This window comes from Ovis aries, chromosome 15, assembly GCF_016772045.2.
Source record: "Ovis aries strain OAR_USU_Benz2616 breed Rambouillet chromosome 15, ARS-UI_Ramb_v3.0, whole genome shotgun sequence".
Taxonomy (NCBI): Eukaryota; Metazoa; Chordata; class Mammalia; order Artiodactyla; family Bovidae; genus Ovis; species Ovis aries.
Window position 1 is genome coordinate 6,467,234 of NC_056068.1, and position 25,937 is coordinate 6,493,170.

The 25,937-nt window shown below is 35.6% G+C and overlaps 1 protein-coding gene across 4 annotated transcripts in view; it reads right to left on the minus strand.

Annotated features, from left to right (window-relative positions):
- The window catches only part of CEP126 (centrosomal protein 126), a 135,694-nt gene that overhangs the window by 20,131 nt on the left and 89,626 nt on the right, over positions 1 to 25,937 (minus strand). For 2 of the 4 annotated variants that reach the window (XM_012095326.5, XM_042232850.2), the window contains 5 exons: positions 20,210 to 20,322; positions 17,009 to 17,084; positions 15,115 to 15,324; positions 8,394 to 8,458; positions 2,418 to 2,809 (listed from right to left, as the gene is read on the minus strand). In XM_012095326.5, coding sequence (XP_011950716.2) covers positions 2,747 to 2,809; positions 8,394 to 8,458; positions 15,115 to 15,324; positions 17,009 to 17,084; positions 20,210 to 20,322 — 527 coding nt within the window. In that variant the 3' untranslated portion in view covers positions 2,418 to 2,746. Of the gene's footprint in view, positions 1 to 2,417; positions 2,810 to 8,393; positions 8,459 to 15,114; positions 15,325 to 17,008; positions 17,085 to 20,209; positions 20,323 to 25,937 lie in introns of those variants that run through there. The other 2 variants (XM_015100875.4, XM_012095327.4) reach the window with 2 other exon arrangements.

Genomic DNA, 25,937 nt, shown 5'->3' on the forward strand with positions numbered 1-25,937 from the left:
CCACACCCTCTCCAGCATTTATTGCTTGTAGACTTTTGGATCGCAGCCATTCTGACTGGTGTGAAATGGTACCTCATTGTGGTCTTGATTTGCATTTCTCTGATAATGAGTGATGTTGAGCATCTTTTCATGCGTTTGTTAGCCATCCATATGTCTTCTTTGGAGAAATGTCTATTTAGTTCTTTGGCCCATTTTTTGATTGGGTCGTTTATTTTTCTGGAATTGAGCTGCATAAGTTGCTTGTATATTTTGAGATTAGTTGTTTTAAGGCAACTTTTTAACTCCCCTCTTTCACTTTCATCAAGAAGCTCTTTAATTCTTCACTTTCTGCCATAAGGGTGGTGTCATCTGCATATATGAGATTATTAATATTTCTCCTGGCAATCTTGATTCCAGCTTGTGCTTCATCCAGCCCAGCATTTCTCATGATGTACTCTGCATATAAGTTAAATAAGCAGGGTGACAATATACAGCCTTGACGTACTCCTTTTCCTATTTGGAACCAGTCAGTTGTTTCATGTCCAGTTCTAACTGTTGCTTCTTGACCTGCATGCAAATTTCTGAACAGGTAGGTCAGGTGGTCTGGTATTCCCATCTCTTTCAGAATTTTCCACAGTTTGTTGTGATCCATACAGTCAAGGCTTTGGCAAAGTCAAGAAAGCAGAAGTAGATGTTTTTCTGGAACTCTCTTGCTTTCTCGATGATCCAACAGATGTTGGCAATCTGATCTCTGGTTCCTCTGCCTTTTCTAAATCCAGCTTGAACATCTGGAAGTTCACAGTTCACGTACTGTTGAAGCCTGGCTTGGAGAATTTTGAGCATTACTTTGCCAGTGTGTGAGATAAGTGCAATTGTGTGGTAGTTTGAACATCTTTGACATTGCCCTTTTTGGGATTGGAATGAAAACTGACCTTTTCCATCCTGAGGCCACTGTACCTCACTCACATATGTACCCAAATGTCAGTTTCTCAGAGCCCTTCTCTGAGCACTTTACCTCTCTGTCTAAAATAATACTCCCATCATTCTCTGTCCCTTACCATGCTCTGGTTTCCATTCAGTGTTATCTGATATTATAGTATGTTATAACTATTTATCATAGTCTTATGTTTTAAAATCTGTAATTCTCACTAAAATTTAAATTCCATAGTGGCAGACAGTTAAGTTTTGTTTTTTATTGTATCCCTAGCACACAAAGCAGTACCTAGCACACAGTAAGGGGCTCAACAAATTGAACAATTGAATATTTTTTCCTTTGTTATTTTGATCTGCCAGTATGTACCTTATTTTAATTTCAAAGGGCACAAATTAAGGACAATTTCTATCTTCTAGAATTCTCTTGATCTAGAAGAACAGACATTTATGCACACAAATAATTATAATGTAGGGTACAAATTTATATGTAGTGGAGATTTACAGGTAGTGGAGATGATTACTAGAAAAAATTGGGAGGAAATTTAACCTAAACAGAATTTAAAAGAATGAATTAAAGTTTATCAGCAGATGTAAGTAGAGTGAAAAGGAAGGTATTCCAAGATAGTATCAAGGGTATATGTACAGGCAGAGAGGCATGAAATAGCAGGTTATATTTGGGGGTCTGTAAAGAGTTCAGTACGCTGAAATAAGTGGTGTGGTGAGAGAGTTGGTAAAGATGATGTAGGTAAACGGGGAGGACTCAGGATATGAAGAGCCTTACATGCCATGCTCAGGTGTGTAAAATTTCTCTAGCAGCCAGAGAGGAAGCTCTAAAGACATTTAAGCTGGGATTGATATGATTTTCATTCTGGTCACTTCACTCACACTTTAGAAATGCCACTCTAGAAGCCTTATTGGTGCCAGAGGTAAGAGATTCATCTTGAAATAGTCCAGATGAGAAGTGAGGAGAGCATGAAGTAGAAATACTTGATAAAAGGATGTATGCTGCTGATGTACTCAGTCGTGGCCGACTCTGATCCCATGGACTGTGGCCGCCAGGTTCCTCTGTCCATGGAATTTTCCAGGCAAGAATCCTGGAGTGGGTAGCCATTTCCTTCTTCAAAAGGATGTAGGAGACTATCTTAATTTTATGAAAACAACTTTTTTTAATGATCATACAACTTTTGGTTTTGTTTCTATACTTAAAGAAAATAGACATTCTCATTGGGAAAAGAACATACTGATCAGACAATTTAAGTAATCCAGTTGGGATTGCAGTTTACTTTTCATATTTATCATTTGCCTCATGAGCTTTGCTAGTAAAGCCAATTCTTTAGAGACCAATCACCCCTTTAAAAAGCGATAACTTTAATTTCTGAACATGTAGAATTGAGAATAAGACCCTATAGTAACATCTCCAAAGTACAGAGATCCTTCAAAGTCCTAAACAAATAAAATTACTATTTATGAGAGGTATTATTAATCATAAACTTTTTACACCATTCTACAAAAATTTAGGATTTATTAGGAATTTCAGCAAAACAAGCTCCTGAACTAATTTGAATAATAAAATATCTTACTTTTCAAATACAATGAATTTATTTCCAGTAGCATTCTCATTAAAAACAGTGCAGTATTTTCATTTATTAAAAATGTATTTATCAATAAAATACATAATAAAGTATTATAAGCATAAATGTAAATCAATCAATTTATCTCCATTGTTCATGTTATTTGATGGTATTTTATTTTAATTATTAACAAACACATAAATATATATTTATAGGAGATTCTCAAAAATAATGATCCCATTTAATAGCTACTGTTATACTCATCAGTATTTTCTCTGTGATCTGGATCCAACATCAGGAGATGGACTGGTCCTTGGCTGGCTGTTCTGTAACATAATTTCAGAATATATTCTTTTATTGTAGTATTCATATTCTTTAAGGTAAAATCTGATAGGTGGATCTCCTTACACATTACAGATTTTAATAAGACTGAACTCGTAATTCAATTCCTCAAATGCTACATAAACATCAATCTCAACATGATGACTATCACTTTATATAAGGCATCATACTAATTATAATGGTTCATAATCTTTACTCTTTGCTATTGGTAAGATGTACTTAGAGGTGCTTTTTAAAAATCATAACCTGCTGTGTAAATGGTCAAAATTTAATAATTTTATTTTCTACAGGAATCACTTGGAGCCCATATAATACCCTAGGAATAGTTTAACAATGTTAGGCTAAAGAAGTTCTTGGGAAGGTGATTGTTAAAAATTCATTAAATTTGTTTTATTAAAAAAGCAGGTAAAATATTCCAAACTGAAAATTCTGCTTCTAAGATTCCTTGTTTTTATATTGAAAAATTATGGGAGGGCCTGGAGGCTGCCCTGCAGTAACCCTTTTATCCTATATTGTAATGCACAGACTTACTTCCTTACTTGAGGATAGGAAAGTGTTTTCTGCTTTCGAGTCCCATCCTGACACAGGGGAAGAACTAAGTCTATATTTGTTAAGTGAATAAAAATAGATATAATAATTTTTACAAAAAGAAAATATCAGACTTCTATGGTTGCCAAAAAGAACTTCTAAATTTTGGGTAAAACAGAGTCTGAGCTGGGTAAGCCTATCGGGGGATGACACTGAAGTCAAGTCTTAAAGAATAGAGGAGAGAGGAATTTAGGAGCACTCCTGTGAAGCAGTGGGAACAGCGTGGGCCCGGGATGCTGCAAGAAGTTCCAGGGAGACCTGCTTCTTACTCAAAGAGTATGTAAATTATGACCTGTGGAGCAACTGGAGATGAGAGTGAAAAGCTCTTGAGTGTAGTTCTCTGGAGTTTTAAAAAATTACTTTTCATTATCTATTTATTTTTGGGTGCACTGGGTCTTTGTTGCTGCACTGGCTTTTTTTAGCTGTGGCAAACAGTGGCTGTTCTTTGCTGCATTGGGGTGACTTCTCTTGTTGCAGAACACAGGCTCCAGGTGAAGGGGCTTCAGCAGTTGCGGCCCGTGGGCTCTGCAGCTGTGGCTCATAGGCCCTAGAGCATGGGCTCAGTAGTTGTGGTACATGGGCTTAGCTGCTCTGTGGCATGTGGAATCTTCCTGGGCCAGGGATTGAACCCTGTCCCCTGCACTGGCAGACGGATTCTTATTCAAGGTACCATCCGGGAAGTCTTAATTTTATCTTTCAGGTGATGGGTAACTACTGAGATTGGGTTTTACGAAAGAGAGTGTTATGTTCATACTTGTGCTTTAAAAAGATTACTCTGATGGCGATGGTGTGAAAGACGCAGTGGTGAGAGCAAAAAGGGAGGCTGTTGAAATGGTCTAGATGAGACATGAAGAATTATTAAACTAAGATAATAGTAGAAATAGAGAGGAGTCAGCGGATTTGAGATGCACTTTATTATTGGGAGGATTTATAGACTAGGGGTTAAGAGAGAATGAGAAGCCTGGATAAGATATAAATTTCTCTCTGGGAAATTTGGTGGATAATGGTGTCATTGATTGAAATAAGGGTTAAAAAGGTAGAACAGATTTTGGGGGGAAGATGGGAAAGTGTAAACCCTGACTCATCACTGAGAACTCATCACCAGAACTCATCACAGTTCTGAGAGTTGAGAAAATCACTTAATGTCGCCAACTTAGAAGATTAAACAGAAGAATATATCTATGAGACCATTTGGTACAGTGCTTTTCAATGGCAGGAGCCTAGTAAGTGTGAGTTTCCTTTCTTCTAATTATATCTCAAAAATGTTCAGTTGCCACAAAGACTATTATTGATTAAATGTTAACACTCAGGGGCTTCCCAGGTGGCCCGGTGGCTGGGAGCCCACAGGGCTGTGGGTGTGGTCGTGGTCGGGAAACCAAGACCTCAGCTGACAGGACAGCTGAGCCAGTGTGCTCTGGAGCCGGCGCTCTGCAACCAGAGGAGCCTGTGAGCCCACAATTGGAGAAAGCCTGCGCAGCCAAAGCAAACAAACAGACAAACAACACTCAGTAGAGGCCTTTGGAAGAATGCTAGAAACAGTGGTACTCTTAAGGAGCATAGAATCCTTAGAATATTAAAAAAAGTTCCAGGTTCACTGCGTTTTAATGAAGCCTGGAAAATGTGGATAATTTATATATTCACAGACCATGTATAAAAAAGCCATATAATCTCCACCAATATTTTGCAAATTTCTATGAAGTGGACAGATAAGTGAAAAAAAGCCTCTAAGATCCAAAAAAAATTATTCACTTAGAAAGACAACTAACAAAGTGCGTATGGAGTATATATGTATAAAACCAGATATACTGCAGTAATAAGTTCAGAGGAGGCTTAGTGTATAGACAACAGTACCATAGAGTATTGGTCGCAGGATGCTTCATGGGAGAAGTAGCATTAAACTGCAGCTTAGAGGGTTGTGTCTGAAGAGTAGAGCAAAAATATAGTGCAGAGAGGAATTGGGGAAGAACGTAAGTAAAGCATGAGAAAAACATGAAAGCAGAGCAGAGGACTGCAAACTTGATTTCCATTAAATACATTAAACATGTTTGGCTAGAATGGAAGATCGATATTGTACACTGTGGGATTAAAAATTGTTGTTAGAATAATTCCTATTTTTTAGAAGAGAAGTTACACTTTGCATGTAAATTTCATGTAAATACTTTTTGGAATGTCACTTTTTTTGGAGATAATTTAAGCTAGTAAGATGACCATGTGTGTTAGTTGCTCAGTCGTGTCTGACTCTTTGTGATCCCATCGACTGTAGCCCACCAGGCTCCTCTGTCCATGGGATTCTCCAGGCAGGAATACTGGAGTGGGTTGCCATTTCCTTCTCTAGGGGATCTTCCTGACCCAGGGATCGAACCCAGGTCTCCCACATTGCAGGCGGATTCTTTACCGTCTGAGCCACCTGGGAAGCTGAGGTGGCAATAATAATAATAGTGCAACTTAAAATGTATTTAGCACATGCTATATTATAGGTTCTATTCTAAGTGCTTTACATGGGTGATTATCTCACATAATGCTAATCAGTACTCTATGGGGGTGGATACTATTAAAGTGATTATGAGTGTTCAATGAAGGAATACAGGAAAGAGTGGGTTGAATACTTTTCTTCTGAAAAATCTCAGAACAGCACTTTCTATAAGCAATAGCAGTTGACTGTGCTATGAAAGATACTGAGGTGGCTCTTCTGCTCAGAATTATTCCTTTAACCCAAGTATTAAAGTGCCTGAAATCCCCCTATTAGAAATCCATTATTGTTCTTTCTAGATAATGGTTTCAAATGATTTAAATGGTTTTACACCTTTCAGAATGATTTTTTAAAATGATAAAGTATCTTTTAAAATTTATACTAAACACATTAGGAAGAAAAAATACATCAGTTTACTTCTATGCTTGAGATGAGAAACCCAGATCAACACTATCAAGCACTGGTATGGGGGGAACAACCCAAAGGGCAATTGAATGGGGTAAATATGCAAACAGCAACAACAATAAAGCCATATATGTGGGGTGGTGGGGTGGTGGATTAATATATAAACTTCACTCAGGTTGCGAATTTTCCAGAGAGATATACAACTTCTGGGAATGAAACATCAATTCTCCAATGTTAAACCAATGACATTTGGGTTTTTAGTATTGGGTACCTGATAGATATTATATATTTCTAGGTGGAGAAATTCAGTTTCTGAATTAACTACATAATACTTGTACATTATAAAGCTATAATATAGCATTATAATTTAAAAACAAAATTCTTGTTCATATGGATAGGAAAACATTGGAGACGAATGAAAAAGAAAAAAACACTGATAAAAAGCTTATCTGCAACATCTCCAAAATAACAAATACTTTTGAACAGACATTTTTGCCATTTAAAGAGATAGAAATATTTTTTGGAAAAATCTCTATTGACTAGAAATAGGCTATACTACAGGTGTCCTGGAAAATACAATTTTAATGGTCTCTTGCACTTTCACTTTTCACTTTCATGCATTGGAGAAGGAAATGGCAACCCACTCCAGTGTTCTTGCCTGGAGAATCCCAGGGATGGGGGAGCCTGGTGGGCTGCTGTCTATGGGGTCGCACAGAGTCGGACATGACTGCGGCAACTTAGCAGCAGTACATACAGAAAGTGTAAGAATATGGTTATATATTGCCTTTTTAGACTTTCATATTAAATAATTTTACATACATAAAATACAGTGAAGACCCAAGAACAAATTTTGAAATCTTTTAAAAAACCAAAGTACATCAAAAGCCCATGCACTTTATTCCAAAGAGAAGAACTAAGCTTGGATATCTAAAAGTGTGGACATCTGTTTTCGGGACTATAGATAAAAAACAGTTAAACAGAAGATGCAAAGGCAAGATACAGGTAGAAATAAGACAAGTGATTAGAGGAAAAACAGGCTACGAAAACATGAACTGAGAACTCTGCATTCATAATAACCTGAATAAAAAAATTAAAAAATAACCTGAATCTAATCATGAGAAAACAATCAGACAAATCCAGATTACAGGGTATTCAATATAATCAGTCTGGATGCTTCACAAGTGTCAATGTAGATGAAAGATTAAAAAAGAGAAGAGACTTTTCTAGGTTAAAAGATACGACAACCAAATGAAACATTATAATCCTGGGTTAGATCCTGGATCAGAGAAATAAAATAGCCACAGAGAGTTCTTTTTTAGACAACTGAAGAACTTTGAATGTGGAATGTATATCAAATAATATGTGATATTAAATTTCTTGGTGTGATGATTTTGATGATGTAGGTGAATTTCTGTATGCTGGGGTATTAGAGGGGAAGTATCACCATGTCTACACTTTAAAGCAGTTCATTAAAGTATATTTTTTTGTGTGTGTGTAACTATGCATCTTCTGTCCCATCTACCCTGTCCTATCTGAGCCCACCTATTCTACTCTCCTCTTTCATCTGCCCATCCATCCATATATCAGATAAACCAAGGATAGCAAAATGTCAACAGCTGGTGGATCTAAATGAAGAGTAAAATAAAATAAAATAAAAACAGCAGACAGACGGGCAAACAAAAATAAAATGTTCAAATCTCCAGGCAGAATATGGCAAATGAAACTGTATTGATGGAGGAGGGGAATGGAGTAATTTTGATGTCATAATTCTGTGAATTTACACCATTTTCCCTGAAAAAGGAAGGTTGCTGACTGATGTTACTGTTAAAATAAGGAAGAGTAACGTGTTTGGAGAGAAAGTTAATGGTTACCATCCATCAACTGATGAAATGCTCTCAATGTAAAAATCTTTATATTATGATTTTTTAAACGAGAGGATATTTCCTTGATTCTAATAAAACATCTTATAATTAAAAAGTTGATTGGGGAGAAAAGCTTCCTAGAAGTCAATCTCAAGAAAAATTATTATCAATAAAGAATTCTTACATATAAAAATATGATGTTTCCTAAAACAAGAAAACAAAAAATACTCTGAAAATACTTACCAGAAGTGGTATTATTTGTAAAGTACTTTTGATGGATGGATTTTTGCAAATGGTTTCTTGTATATCTGAAATAATTATACCATGATATATAAATAATTTAGTTATATATATTGAAAGGACTGGCTAAAGAATCAAATATCAAATTCTGATGTGTCAAAATATTCAAAACTGAATAAGAAACTTTTTCCATATTGTCCTCAGAAACAGTCAAGAGTTAATTTGATTAAAAACAATTATTTATGTTTTCCTAAAAAGACATTCCTAGTGCTTTGACTGTTCCATACCAATCTTTATTCAAACGATTATTTGAATCATTTGCATGGTTATTTTTTCATTAAAATTTTTCTATCTTCTTTTTTTTTATTTTTCTATCTTCTTTTTAAACAAAAAACAAATTTCATTCTTGGAGGATCTCAGGAAAAAGGAGGAGATGTTTAGCTATTGAGGTGCAAAAAGTTTAGTAATTTGGTCAGCTCTTGCCTTTTCAATGTTTTTGCTTTTGTCCATATAATAGCAAGGATCTGGACAAAAGAAAAAAAATTAAGACAGAATCTTTTATATGAAGTATTTAAGATGTGTGAAAATATCTAAAGGAAAAAAAGAACCCTCCAAAAAAACTGACTTGATGCTTTTATTCTTTATCTGCTTAATTTCTGGAGAAGGAAATGGCAACCCACTCCAGTATTCTTGCCTGGAAAATCCCATGGACAGAGGAGCCTGGTGAGCTATGGTCCATGGGGTCGCCAAGAGGTGGACGCTACTGAGTACAGCACAGCCGCATAATTTTACATCGTAAACCTACAGCTTTAGTTATGTATTACTTTTGTAGATTCAGCACCCTGTCTTTTATTAATGTATTAAGTATTTAATTTTGAAATTAACACAAAGAGTATGTAAAACATATGTGCATATTTTAGTTAGTAATAATAAAGCTAATGTCTTGTGTAACTACCTAGACTAAGATATTTGAACATTATCATCACTTTGGAGAAATCCTGGAATACCTCAGCTGCTCTGGGGATTGCACTCTTTTCCCTTGCTCACAGAGGTAATGCACTAAACTGGCTTTGCTTCTTTATAGGTTTAATACATGTGTGCATATCCCCCAAATAATTGTCTAGTTTTGCATGTTTCTGAGCTTTACATGGAGAAGGCACTGGCACCCCACTCCAGTATTCTTGCCTGAAAAATCCCATGGACAGAGGAGCCTGGTAGGCTGCAGTCCATGAGGTCGCAAAGAGTCGGACATGACTGAGCGACTTACCTTTCACTTTTCACTTTCATGCATTGGAGAAGGAAATGGCAACCCACTCCAGTGTTCTTGCCTGGAGAATCCCAGGGATGGGGGAATCTGGTGGGCTGCTGTCTATGGGGTCGCACAGAGTCAGACACGACTGAAGCGACTTAGCAGCAGCAGCAGCAGCAGCAGCAGAGATTTACAGAAAAAGTATTTCTGTGGTTTGTCTTATTTTGCTCAAAATTATATATTATTTGGATTCATCCATGATGACGTGTGTAGCTCTAGTTTTCCATGTGTGTAGCTGTTCATTTTCCTTGTTGAATAGTAATCCAGAACCTGAATATACCATATATATATATGTGCATATACATATGTTTTAAAATTCTTGGCTTTTGTTGTTATGATGATCTCTATCCCCTGGAGAAGGGAATGGCAACCCACTCCAGTATTGTTGCCTAGAGAATCCCATGGACAGAGGAACTTAACGGGCTACACTCCGGGTTGAAAAGAGTCAGACATGACTAAGCAACTCACACACACACACTACACATACTTATACATGTTTCTTGATACACATGTGCAGTTTTCTCTAGATATGCACCTAGAAGTAAAATTGCTAGGTTGTAGGGTATGTTCATGTTCAATTTACTACATCGGTAGCAAAATATTTTCTAAAAGATTGCCTCAGTTTACATTCCCATCAGCATTATCAGAGAGCTAACTGCTGTATGTCTTTGCCAACACTTAGCATTGCCACGCTTTTAAACTCATGTCTTTCTGATGAGTATATAACTGTATCTCATTGTTTTATTTTGCATTACTAATAATGTTGAATAATCTATTAGTGTTTATTGTCATTTGCATTTTCTTTGTTTTGAAGTTCCTGTTCATCTTCCCACACCTATTTTTCTACTAAATTGACTTTTCTTATTGATATATAGAAGTTCTTTATATATTTGAATGATGTATTAAATTTTGTTTTGTGGCCTGCCTTTTCATTCTTTTAATGTTCTGAAACGAAGAAAAGTTTACAACTTTAATACAGCCAAATTTATTATCTTTTTCCTCTATGGATTATGATCCTTGTGCTCTACTTAAGAAATCCTTCCTTGAAATCCTGAGATTACAAATATTTTCTATACTACCTCCTATAAGCTTTATATATATATTTTTTCACATGTAATCTTTAATCACCTTGTAACTGATTTTTACGTATATTATGTAGTAGGAGCTCAATTTAATTTCTTTCTATTTGGTGCCCAATTGTTGCAACATGAAATGACAAACAACTTGTCTCAAAATGACCCCAGAAGTTCTTTATAGCTACTTGGGACCCAAGAACGGGTTCTCATCCTATGGGCTTTACCTAAATCTAATCGGTAGCTCATTCCAGTGAAAAAGGCTGCAACTTCTCACACTGGGATCCCAATCAGATGTTTGTTAGACTGGTTTATATTGTTCCATGGCTCTTAGATCCTCTGTTCTGGTGTTTTCCTTCAAACTTGTTGTTTTTTCTCCTGGTGTTTCAGTTTGGAAATTTTCTCTCACCTATCTTCAAATTCATAAGTCTTTCCTCAGCTTTGTTGAATCTACTGACAAGTACATAGAATACATTACTCATTTCTGTTAACAGTGTTCCTATTTCTCACATTTCCATTTGACCCTTTTGTATGGTTTCCATCTCTCTGCTGAAATTCTTATCTGTTCAGGCTTGTAATCTCCCATGTGGCCCACCTTTCCCTAACCTTTAACATATTAGTCATATTAGTCATAGTTATTTAAAATTATCTATTAACAGTTTCAACTTCTGGGCATTCTGTGTCTCACTGTGTTAATTGCTTTGTCCCCTGACTATGAGTTTTTTTCCTTGCTTTATAAGTTTTGACTGAATGCTGAATTTCTTGTTTGAGGTAAATATGTTTGTGCCAGAAAATGGGCATGTCTTTTCTGTTAGACAGTTGGTGTGTATGTATGTGTGTGTGTCATTAATCAACTCAGTTTGAGTTTTATTGTTGCTATGGTTACCTTCAGTACATCAATGGTTTCAAAATTCTCTAGTGTTATTTTGTGCTTTTGCAGGTGTCAGAGGTTTTTCCCTTAAATTTCCCCCTCTACTCTCAGTTTTTGCCTCCCTGTGTGTCTGCACAGTACCACAAGACTCTATGCTCTTGCTTTTCTCCAGCTGATTTCCATTGCTTGTTTTTTGGTACTCGCTGGCCTTGTAGTGGGGGAGTAGTGGAGTTTTTCTGTTGTCCTGCTCCAGGCTTAGTCTTAGGCAGGTCCTCTATGTCTCCTCAGTCATTCTCCTCCTCCTTTCCAGGGCAGTCCACTTTGTCCACTATATCTTTGGAAGGTTTTGTGCAAGACAATTTTGTGCCCCTTCTCCAATAGCATGATATCTCTAATAATCTGGGTCTCTGCCTCCTTTCTGCCCCAAGAGTAGAAGCCTACTTCTCTTATCTTTATGCTACACCCAGTAAGTCTTCACTTGTGCCTTGAGGGCAATCAGCAAAGTTTGCTGCCTCTATCCCAATACCTGTGTGTGTGTGCTCAGTTGCTCAGTCATGTCCAAATCTTTGCACCCCAATGGACTGTAGCCCACCAGGTTCCTCTGCCCATGGAATTTTTCAGGCAAGAATACTGGAGTGGGTACCATTTCCCACTCCAGGGGATCTTCCTGACGCTTCCTGACCCAGGTATCAAACGCACATCTCTTTTGTCTCCTGCTTTGGCAGGTGGATTCTTTACCCCTAGTGCCATCTGGGAAGCCTAGACCTTCTTTCTGCAGAAAAGAAGGTTCTGCATGGAGCTCGATACCTTTCCTACAGTGATGGCTTCTCCCTTTCTCCAAGACTGCATCACTGAGAAAGGATTCCTCTAGTCTCCTGTTCTGCTCTTTTTCTTATGAACACATAGTATAAGTTTATAAAGAAGAATCTGTGAGCTGTGTGAACTCCTCTTGTGTCTGTGGCTCCCAGGGGTTTTATATTCTAGTAATAGCCCACATTTATCTGTTAGCAATTTAAACATAATTTCTAACATCAGCTTGTATGGAATCTGGCATTTCACCATATTCTGCCACAGGGGAGCCAATGCTCATGTTGTCTGTCTTCGGAAGTTCCTGTCTTTCCTTGGATGTCAGGCTACTTCGTTGTGATGGGATCTCAGCTCTCTAATGGGTTCAAGAAAACCTACGTTTTTGTTGTTTATCTGTTTTTTCTCATTCTTAGTGTGTGATTGATATATTCCAGTTTTCTACATTTTATGCAAAAGTGGAATATATACATGCACACAGTATATACATATATATTGATATATATATTACATATAAAAATATTCAGTAGTTCTTAACCATAGTAATTTTCTTTTTGCCATTCAGAGAACATCTGGCTATGTCTGAAGACACTTATCATGATGGGGACATTCTATGATTTTCAAAGCCAGAGATACTGCTAAGTATGGTACAAGGCATGAACAGCCCCCCACAACAAATGATTATCGACCAAAAATGTCTGTAATGACAAGGTTGAGAGACCTTGATAAATACATACATACAGAAAATATTTTTATTATTGTTCGCATCTAAATAGCTTGTAGTTTTGATTATGGTGAATTTTCCAGAACATTGGTTTGTTTAGAAATGTTTTTCTTAATGGTTATTTTTTGTTACTCATGTTTAGTTCAATTGCATGTGGTCAGAGGATGTGCGTTACTCCAATCCTTTGAAGTGCGTCAGTGTGTTTTATAGTATAATATTGGTTCATTTTAATAAATGTTCTATGTGTGCCTACAGAGAATGTGTCCCTTTGATCAAAAATGTTAATCATGTTTGATTCTTACATATCAATTTTTTCAGTCTATTTGTTCTATCAATTACTGATTGTAATTAATTATAATTAATGTTGAAATATCCCCTAGCCATGGCTAAAAAATACTTTATACATTCTGAGGCTATGTTTTTAAATGTTTATACAATGAAAATATTTTATAGATTTTTCCTGTATTAAAACTTTGATCATCATGAAGTCATCTTTTTTTATATCCAGTAATGTTTTCTGCTTTATAGTCAATTTCATCTGATAATAATTCATCTAGACTAGTTTTCCTCTGTGACCTTAGTAATTAGCACAGACATACTTTTTTCATCAACATTTAAGGTTAATTTCTGTCTCTCATGGACAGAGGAGCCTGGCAGGCTGCAGTCCATAGGATTGCTAAGAGCAGGACATGACTGAAGTGACTTAGCAAGCATGCACAAAGTTAATCTCTATCTTTATTCAATTCGATAACCATACAAGAATTCTAGTACACTTTAACACCATTTATGTTCTCCAATTTATGTAATATTTTTGATAGGTATTTAAATTCTGTTTTCTCTTTGAATCACATACTACTTTTTAATTACATTTATTATTTTTTTTATACAATGTTTGTTCAAATTTACCCTCTCAATGTTTGTCCATCTGAGATCACTTTCGGTTTGCTAAAGTATGTTCTTTAGAATTTCCTTTAGTAAGAGACTGCTGTTGACAAAAACCTCTTAAAGTTACATTCTATACAGACATACAGAGGGGTGAAAAAAGCTTGCATGTCTTCTCCCCTCATCTGTTTAATTTTGAAACTTGTTAGGCAAGCTTTTTTTTTTTTTAACCTCTCTCTTTGTCTCTCTGGGAGTCTGAGACTGCATAGGATGTAGCTCCTCGGTAGGCCCAACTTTAGGATGGGAGGGTCTTCCATAGACTACTCATATTAAGTAGGCCATGGATTTTGTCTTCTGTTCCCATTTTTCCGTGAGGCCATGAAAAGCAAAGCTCAGTTTCACTCTGTGGGTTAAATGTTCTCAAGACAAAAGCTAGCAGCAGTACTCTCCTTATCACTTTAGGTTCTTATTTATATTAGTTCCTGGTCCTATGAATTTCTATATTCTTACCATCTTATTGCTATATTTAAGATTTTAAAGTACATAATCCTGAATTTATGGTTGTTTTTGATGGATGGTAAATACAGAAGATGAGATGATTGGATGGGATCACTGACTCAATGGACATGAGTTTGAGCAAACTCAGGAAGACAGTGAAGGATGGGGAGGCCTGGCATGCTGCAGTTCATGGGCTGACAAAGAGTTGGACACGACTTACTAACTGAATGACAACAACAATCCTGAATTTATGGTTGTTTTAGATGGATGGTAAGTACAGATAACTAGCTTGTCACATTGCTGAAGTGGAAGTATATTCACACATTGCCAAAACACAATTAAGTCTGCCAGTGAAACTGGTATCATTGTAAATGATACGAATACAGTATATTTGAAATAGTATATACATTCAGATAAATTTTAAATTGTTATATACTTGGTTCAAATAGGTGATAATCTGATACATTTTGCATTTTCAATTTTTAAATTAAATTTTAAATAAAAATTGTCTAAGAATAAAATACAAAATTTCCTGTGTACAAAAATTGTTCTTCCATACTTACAGTATAATCTTTCATTGAGATGATTAAGGGACTGCAGGATCTTTTGTTCTTCAGCTGATAGTGCACAGATGTTAAATTGCTGCATTTTATTTAAATCCAGATTTGTTTGCTGTAGCTGCTTGCTATTCATGACAGTTAGAATCTCATCCTCAGGCACTGAAGCTTTCACTAGATTTTCAGCCATCAAAAATTCAGAAGTACTGCCTGAAACTACAGAAATTTTATATTAACTATTCTTTGATCCCTTTTTGTCTTTGGGATCTCTCCTTATACATAACTGACACGCCTGTATGTATTAATTTTACAAACAGAAACCCAGTAAGTCTTTTGTTACTTTGCATTTTATTTATCAAGGTCTTCTATATCTAGCATTTTCCCATCCCTAATTAAAAAACAGATACTCAAAATGATGGCAGTGAGGTAATAAAAGTTCATAGAGTGTTTAAGGAAAAAATACATTATGTATATGTAGATTATTTCTGTGTTGTTTTTATTATTCATTGGTAGAATAAAGAGACGAAGTAGATTGTCTTATAATAGCAATTATGATGATAAGAGAAAAGGAACTTACAGAAATTGTAGAAAATTAGATGATCAGCTGGACAGAACTGAAAGCTTAGAAACTGACCAAATAAAAGACCATATGACTAAAGAAGGATCAAATACTTCAAAGAAGATGAGTCTAATAACTTAGCTTGTTGCTTATAAAATAAGCACTTTGGAGTTTCACTTCACATCATCTATTTAAACAAATTTCAAAGGAATTAAAGAATTAAATTTAATGAATCAAATCATTAAAGTAATCTAGAGGAAAAAGAAACATTTCTAACTTTCTTCATTGGAAAGTGTCTTTGGTAATGCACAAATCACTACAACAAAACCAAAGACAAATTTTTAAAGGTTGGTCTTCCGTAATAGATTTTAAATTCTGAAGGCCAAGACTTTTATATGTTTGGTTAATTATTATGTATCCAAAATATTCAGTTGCAGGCAGGAAATTAGCTCTCAATAATTATTTCTTAAATGAAAAAATGTAAAGTAAGACTCCTATATGTGAAAATAAAACATAAGTGGAATAAAATGCACATAATAAAGTAGTAAAAACATTTGTAACTAGCATAAGGATCAGAATCCTTGATATTTAAAGAGTTTGCAGAAATGAGTGAGAAAATACTAAAACTCCAATATTTATAGGAAAAAAGAATATGAAGAAATAATTCACTAAAATAAATATACATACAGAAACAATTAAGCTTATTATTAGTAAAAAGGTACTCAAATAAAAACTAATAACACACCATTTCTCTGTCATATATGCAAATAATAGATGTGATATTTACCTCAAGTTCACATACGCCCCAGAAGAATTTTGAATAATACTTTTCATGAAAATGCTACAGGAATTTATAAAAAAAGCCACAACAAAATTTATTTCCTTTGACCTAGTACCCACTCCAGTGTTCTTGCCTGGAGAATCCCAGGGACAGCGGAGCCTGGTGGGCTGCTGTCTATGGGGTCGCACAGAGTCGGACACAACTGAAGAGATTTAGCAGCATTAGCAGCAGCAGTACTCATTTAATACACAGAGTTTCATTCAATAAATATTAGTTGGGTGCCAATTAAGCCAGGTACTCTAATTTTAATTCTGGGTATATAAATATGGAAATCACCAAATAGGAAAAAATCGGATGTAGAAAGATGTTCAATATATTATTATTTAGAACAAATAACAACTGGCAACAGTCTAAATGTGCAGGTTAAGATGAATTCAGGTCCTAATTGGTGGTATAACAGTCATGTGATATGTAAGAACTTTGGAAAATATGTATAAGAACAACAGAAAAGAAATCATTGGGAACAAAGCTAAGAGGAAAATGTTTAAATTAAAACATACCTTCTTCAATATTAGAAGTACCCCTTGTAGTTTGTTTTGGCTCACTTGAACTTGGCTGGATATTTTGTCCAAAATTCTATAAAAATAGAGTATTAAATGAGAATATAATTCCATATTTAAAATTAGTGATATATATTGGCTTAAAAATTTTATTTGCAGTTTTTATTTTCAATTATCACTATTCATATAATACATATTTCCTTTTTTTGGGGAGCAGAAATTAAGAATTACTGGAATAAGCCCTTTCTAACTAAATGGCTTACCTGATAGCTCAGTAGGTAAAGAATCCGCCTGCAGTGCAGGACACCCCTGTTTGATTCCTAGGTCAGGAAGATTTCCTAGAAAAGGGATACACTACCCACTCCAGTATTCTTGGGCTTCCCTTGAGACTCAGCTGGTAAAGAATCCACCTGCAATGCGGGAGACCTAGGTTCGATCCCTGGGTTGGGAAGATGCCCCGGAGAAGGGAAAGGCTACCCACTCTAGTATTCTCGCCTGGAGAATTCCATGAACCGTATAGTCCATGGGGTCCCAAAGAGTCGGACACAACTGAGTAGCTTCCACTTTCATGGTAACTAAAGATTAGAAAAATGTTTTATGTCAATTTTGGTACATTTTCAGATTGCAATATCATCTCAGACATTTGTAAGAGGGAGGTAAGGTGGGTGTTAATCAAAAGTATTAACTAAAGGAAAGGTAAAAAATTACCCTAAGGCTAGTTTATCATTGTAAGGGTAGGTGACAATTACTAACCAGAAGTCTCTGATTGTGGCTTTATGCCAAAGATAAGCAAGCATCTTAGATGACAATACTTAAAAAAGAAACAGCTGCCTCAATGCTGCGCAGAACTGGGAAATAAGAAATATCAGAACTCTGGCAACTAGCATTTCCATTCAACACTCCCGAGTGATACCAACTCTCTTTCCCTGGATATGGTCTGCTTTGATTCCTTACTCTTGTTCTGTTCCACTTTAAGAAATGATTCTTAGATAAAGTTGCCTGGCTATCACTATACCTAGCCTTTGTTCAGTCTAACTAAGAGTAACTGAGGCAGGTTTCTGCAAAAACCCTGCTTCAATAGCTCTCATAGCCTTGCCTGATCTCCATTATAGACTTGAGACAACCTGGACTGAGACCATGAAACAAAGTGGCAATTGTGCTTTTTAAAATGTTTCATTGTGTTGGAGAAGACTCTTGAGAGTCCCTTGGACTGCAAGGAGATCCAACCAGTCCATACTAAAGGAGATCAGTCCTGGGTGTTCACTGGAAAGACTGACGCTAAAGCTGAAACTCCAATATTTTGGCCACCTGATGTGAAGGGCTGACTCATCTGAAAAGACCCTGATGCTGGGAAAGATTGAGGGTAGGAGGATAAGGGGACAACAGTGGATGAGATGGTTGGATGGCATCACTGACTCAATGGACATGAGTTTGAGTAAACTCCGGGAGTTGCTGATGGACAGGGAGGCCTGGCGTGCTGTGGTTTATGGGGTCACAGAGAGTTGGACACGACTGAGTGACTGAACTGAACTGACCTCTTTTAGATTCTCTGCACAGAGAAGTAGTGGTTGGGAAAAATCCAGTGTGATAAAATACATTTCCTAATAACAAGGTGATAAGAGCCAGTGCTATAGTAACTGAATTCTTGTTTACCCTCTTGAGTGAAAACAAAACCAAACTCAACCCCAAACCAAAAATCAAAACAAAACAATAGGGATGAAAAAAATTAAACTTCAAAACTTTGTTTTGAGTCAGGAAACACTGACCTGTTTTAAAGCTAACGAGACTTTTGTAGATGTGTAAGTGGAGTGAAAGACGTGTATGTGAAAGCGGAAGTGGAACTTCTGAGAAGAATAGAAACGGTCTCTAAAGGCAGCAGGATAGAATGCAAAGGAGCAACACACAGAAGAACAGAAAAAGACACAGGAAAACAGAGATGAATTTAGAGAGGACAATAGGAATGGCATTTACAATTCAGTTTGTTCATTTTTTTGTTATAATAACTATACATTACTTATAAATTTAATATAGATTGATAAAAATAAAGAAAAAATAAAGAAAAAAAATTTGTTCACTTTAGAGATTTTGAGATGTTTGATATGGAAGTTAAAAAGGAAGGACTTATTACGTATTATTCTATTTGTAATCAGGAAGTTATATTTATAATTAAGTACTATGTTTGTTATTAAACAGTAAAAATGTACTGGTAATGTGACAGGATTATTTACATAAATAAAAAAAGTAATGATTCGTTTTGCTAAATCATGATTGATTGTTCTCCATACTAATAACTAGCCATATAAAAATTAATAGTTCCTACAATATTCAAACAATAAGACATTCTACGTTTAACTTGAAATACAAATTTTTCATAAAACATTCTATTTTCAATTCTATTAAAAATCAGAGGTGGTATTTAATGCTATTCACTCATAGGTTTTAAAAAATATTTTAAATACAATCCTTGGATCAAATTAGACCTCTAGAAAATGTTATATTTAGGTCACATTTACTTAGCTCTCACAGAATCACCTCTACTAACTTTTAAATCCACATTATTATGCTTCTGACCTTTACTGAAGGCCTCTATTTCAAACAGCACAGGAAACTTCTTGTTTATTTGTTGCTGACTTTTAATAGGAATATATCTATTATGAACTTCAAGGTCCTGTATGAGCCTCAGTGATATAAACAAAGTCATTATCGATCCCTGAGAACAATGCAACACTCTATTTTCCTTCTTGGCATGTCTTCCATGAAGTTCAGGTTCAAGGAGGACATTTAAACACACTGGAACTATATTAGTCTTTATGATAAGCACATTGCTTTATTTTCTACAGCTCTGGTTTACTTTTCTTTTTTCCCCTTTTTAAATGTATAGCTAAATATTAATATTGTTGTGAATAAATTCAGCTTTTCCCCAGAGCTGACTATAAATAATAACAAATAAAATAATGTGATTTCTTAAGCTTGCTTTAAAATATTCATTAGTAACAGATCATTTAGGCAAACTAGAATATAGCATTTACGTATAGTACAATAAGCTCCTAGCATAGAGAGTTCCAGTGCTTCACAATGGCTTTGGCTATATCATTGATGTCGTGGAACAGTTTGCAGGCAGAGCACAGACCTTTAAGAACATTCTGTTTTCCAAGCAATTTTTCACTACTGAATAGAAATGTCTACTAATGCTGTACTTACATTCATCTGCTCACTGTACTTCTGTCCTACAGATCCAGGGTTCTGTCTTTTTTGCTCTAAAAGACTTTTGTGCTTATTTTTGACACTTCGTTTTCTTCTTGTAACACTAGAATCTTAAACAAATACCACGACAAAGTCAAAATTTACATGAGTAGACAGTATATATCCACTGTAAACTTCCAAGTTACCTTCAAACATCACAGAAAACCCTAAGTTTCATTCATTCAGTTGGCAAGCTTTTATTGAACTTCTCTTACATGTACTCTGCATGACACAGGTACCATAAAGATTTAAACAACATTTCTGCTTTTGAGGGGTCTATAGTTTAGAGCAGTGACCTCTAAAGTGTTGTGGCAGAACACCAGGAGGATATGCAAAATAAATCACTGTTGCATAGGAAGAACATGTTAAAATTTCATTTTCTATTATCTAAAAATTAGAAATTTAAAATTTACTGTGGTAAAACATGATTGATACTGGCACCCTTGTGAGTTTGCAAGGTAGATGCATATAGTATGCATACAAGGTATGCACATTGCTCACAGTAAACAGTTATCTTGGAGGAAGTGCACAGGTTCTAAGTGTGTGAGGTTGGCAGTGTTATCTTCATTAGTGTTCTTTTGTGTCCTTCAATGCACTGAATTTTATGTGTGCCCTGGATTTATGGATATTTCATAGTATATGAATGAATCTTGACAAAGTGGAAAAGAGGCTAAAATGACTTTTGTAGGGCTTTTATTGTATATGTAAAGTTTTATTATTACTTTACTTATTATTTTTCCTATGACTAATTAAAAACATAGTCTTGCAAAATCATAAAGACAATACTAATAACGCAAGAACAGGCGAATAAGAAAGACAGAGCTGATACACATCTTATTCTCATTGCAAACTCTTTGCCACATAATAACAATTATAGTATAGTTATATTATAACAAAGGATCACAAATCTAAAAATTGTAAAAAATAACAATAAACCTCACTCTGTGTATTACGCCTTGAGATATCTAAGGATGGTATATAGAATGAAGTCATCATAATTGATAAGACATTTGAAACTAACCATTCAAGAAATTATTAATACTATATGAGAATTTTACATGTTAATATGTAAAATTATTTTTATAAATATTTAAAAATGTAAGATACAAAATATAACAATTATTTTAAAAGTCTGTATTTCATCCTTGTCTCAGTTAAAAATTTTTTCTATTTCTGGCTAAGGTGCTTAATGTATATATTAGTAGAGTAATATATGTGTATGGTATATATGTATGTGATATTTGCTCAACATTTTTGTTAGTGGTGGTACAATAAAAACTCTTGCAGTATTCCAGAAGAATGGATGTAAATTTAAATGGATTATTACAGTAAAGTGAATAAACTGTATGTGAAATTGTAACAGAATTAAGTGAAACACAGAGCCTTTATGAGAATCAAGAAAGCTTTCATAGAGGTTATGTTTAAGCTTGGTCTTAAAGGAGTAGTAAGCCTCCAAGTATAAGGATCTTTGAATCAAAAGGAACATTATGTTCTAAAGTACAAAGTAACAAAGATACATAGTTAATAAGATTCTTGGACTGAAAGGTGGAAAATTCAATGACTGTGTATATAAGCACACAAATATCTTGGGAGTGTATATGTGTGCTTCTGTCATACAGGTTTAGGTAGGAAAAAATATACAAATATTTTTAGCTGAAATTGTGTTACTGAAAGAACACAGATATTTATGCTACCATAGCTAAGTATCTGTATATTTTCTCTATATAACATATATATATAATTATATACATGCTGCTATACATCACTATAAGTAAATATCTATATCTATATAACAACAAAGACATAAAAGCTTTCAAATTTCAAGAAAGCTGGCTAGTAACTGAACATCTGACTTTTTAGAGTAAGAAATACTAACATAATTTTAGCTAATGTGTTGAACATTTATAGTTGCCCAGGCCTTGTTCTATACTATAGGCACTATTATCATCACTATTTTTATAGATAAAAAAACTGAGGCACAGGCAAGGGTTAGTAACTTGCTCAAGGTCACAGAGCCAGTAAAGGACAAAGATGAGATTTAGCTCAAACAATCTCTAAAATCTAGATATATAGCTCTTACTCTCTATGCTAGTAATTTTGATTTGACTGTGTATCATAGAAAGATATCTTCCATTGTAACCTGTGATGCACATATAGCTTTGTGAACCATATTTACTCTTACAATACACAGTGCCCTCGGGTAGTTTTTACTCTAGAACATTCTACAATTATATTTCATTAAAAATTTCTGGTTACTACTCATTAACTGATTTATAACCTGCTAATGAGTCATGACCTATAGTTTAAAATACACTGTATTATATTTATTCTAATATGGGGATGCTAAATATGTTAAATGCTAGATATATTACATGTTAATAGCTTATAGTGAGATAATTTGGGTACCAATAAAGTTTTAATACTGTTTATTAAGCTTGGATTGTCTTCAAAATCTTGCAAAGTCCCCATTTTCCTATTTTTGAACAGCTCTAAAAATATCTTCAGCTGTAGAAGTAGAAATTGAATGGCTCTATAAAGACCTCCAAGACCTTTTAGAACTAACACCCAAAAAAGATGTCCTTTTCATTATAGGGGACTGGAATGCAAAAGTAGGAAGTCAAGAAACACCTGGGGTAACAGGCAAATCTGGCCTTGGAATACGGAATGAAGCAGGACAAAGGCTAATAGAGTTTTGCCAAGAGAACACACTAGTCATAGAAAACACCCTCTTCCAACAACACAAGAGAAGACTACACATGGACATCATCAGATGGTCAACACCAAAATCAGATTGATTATATTCTTTGCAGCCAAAGATGGAGAAGCTCTATAGAGTCAGCAAAAACAAGACCAGGAGCTGACTGTGGCTCAGATCATGAACTCCTTGTTGCCAAATTCAGACTTAAATTGAAGAAAGTAGGGAAAACCGCTAGACCATTCAGGTATGACCTAAATCAAATCCCTTATGATTTAGGAATACAGAAGAAGTGAGAAATAGATTGAAGGGCCTAGATCTGATAGATAGAGTGCCTGATGAACTATGGACAGAAGTTCGTGACATTGCACAGGAGACAGGGATCAAGACCATCCCCAAGAAAAAGAAATGCAAGAAAGCAAAATGGCTCTCTGGGGAGGGCTTACAATTAGCTGTGAAAAGAAGAGAAGCAAAAAGCAAAGGAGAAAAGGAAAGATATATGCATCTGAATGCAGAGTTCCAAAGAATAGCAAAGAGACATAAGAAAGCCTTCCTCAGCGATCAATGCAAAGAAATAGAGGAAAACAATAAAATGGGAAAGACTAGAGATCTCTTCAAGAAAACTAGAGATACCAAGGAAACATTTCATGCAAAGATGGGCTCGATAAAGGACAGAAATGGTATGGACCTAACAGAAGCAGAAGATATTAAGAAGAGGTGGCAAGAATACATACACAGAAGAACTGTACAAAAAAGAGCTTCATAATCATGATGGTGTGATCACTCACCTAGAGCCAGACATCCTGGAATGTGAAGTCAAGTGGGCCTTAGAAAGCATCATGAACAAAGCTAGTGGAGGTGATGGAATTCCAGTTGAGTTATTTCAAATCCTGAAAGATGATGCTGTGAAAGTGCTGCACTCAATATGCCAGCAAATTTGGAAAACTCAGCAGTGGCCACAGGACTGGGAAAGGTCAGTTTTCATTCCAATCCCAAAGAAAGGCAATGCCAAAGAATGCTCAAACTACCACACAATTGCACTCGTCTCACACGCTAATAAAGTAATGTTCAAAATTCTCCAAGCCAGGCTTCAGCAATACATGAAACGTGAACTTCCAGATGTTCAAGCTGGTTTTAGAAAAGGCAGAGGAACCAGAGATCAAATTGCCAACATCTGCTGGATCATGGAAAAGCAAGAGAGTTCCAGAAAACCATCTACTTCTGCTTTATGGACTATCCAAAGCCTTTGACTGTGTGGATCACAATAAACTGTGGAAAATTCTGAAAGAGATGGGAATACCAGACCACCTGACCTGCCTCTTGAGAAACCTATATGCAGGTCAGGAAGCAACAGTTCGAACTGGACATGGAACAACAGACTGGTTCCAAATAGGAAAAGGAGTACATCAAGGCCGTATTTTGTCACCCTGCTTATTTAACTTATATGCTGACTACATCTTGAGAAATGCTGGACTGGAAGAAACACAAACTGGAATCAAGTTTGCCGGGAAATATCAATAACCTCAGATATGCAGATGACACCACCCTTATGGCAGAAAGTGAAGAGGAACTAAAAAAAGTGAAAGTGGAGAGTGAAAAATTGGCTTAAAGCTCAACATTCAGAAAACAGAGATCATGGCATCTGGTCCCATCACTTCATGGGAAATAGATGGGGAAACAGTGGAAAGAGTGTCAGACTTTATTTTTTTGGGCTCCAAAATCACTGCAGATGGTGACTGCAGCCATGAAATGAAAAGACACTTACTCCTTGGAAGGAAAGTTACGAGCAACCTAGACAGCATATTGAAAAGCAGAGACATTACTTTGTCAACAAAGGCCATCAAGTCAAGGGTCAAGTCAAGGCTATGGTTTTTCCTGTGGTCATGTGAAAGTTGGACTGTGAAGAAGGCTGAGCACCGATGAATTGATGCTTTTGAACTGTGGTGTTGGAGAAGACTCTTGAGAATCCCTTGGACTGCAAGGAGATCCAACCAGTCCATTCTGAAGGAGGTCAGTCCTGGGTGTTCTTTGGAAGGACTGATGTTAAAGCTGAAACTCCAATACTTTGGCCACCTCATGCGAAGAGTTGACTCATTGGAAAAGACTCTGATGCTGGGAGGGATTGGGGGCAGGGATTGGGGGATGACAGAGGATGAGATGGCTGGATGGCATCACTGACTCGATGGACATGAGTTTGGGTGAACTCCGGGAGTTGGTGATGGACAGGGAGGCCTGGGGTGCTGTGATTCATGTGGTCACAAAGAGTAGGGCATGACTGAGCAACTGAACTGAACTGAACTGAAAAATATCTTAAATGAATATAACTTGGTTACATGACTGCTGTATCAATAATTCTTCTCTTCCTTCAGCCTGTTAATAAATCTTCTGGAGGCAAGATCTACCAATACTTTTGTACTTTCTTGATTTGTACCATAATTATTTGCCTTTGATTGTTCTTTGTGTAGATGTTCAGTTTTGTGGATTATAGACTGATCCAAAGAATAGATGAAAATTTATGCTTAAAACTGTTCATGTTTTGTTCCATTCACATACATGAACTTAAATACTATTATATTTACTAATTAATATAATAGCTGAGAATATAGGTACTTTTGCAAAAGTAACATAGTTTGTACTGGCATCTCTAGCCAAATTTCTTGTCTCATATGAAAATTCTAAATATGATAGAATTACTACCAAAACTCAAAATAAAGCTACTAATCTTTAGGAAAGTATTACATATTTTAAAATTTATAGTGTTGTTAATTAAAACAAGGGGAAATTCTGGAGACATTCATGAAATTATAAGTTTGGAAGAGATCTTAGATGTTAATTAGTTCAACCTCTTACTTGTAAATCTAAAGTACTCAGAGGTAGACAATCAACCTGTGCTTGAATGCTTAAGTGATGAGGAGCCACTTCCCCATGGGGTATCTTCCTCAGTTGTTGGTGGTATTAGCTTAAATTCTTCCTTATACTGAGCTGAAAACA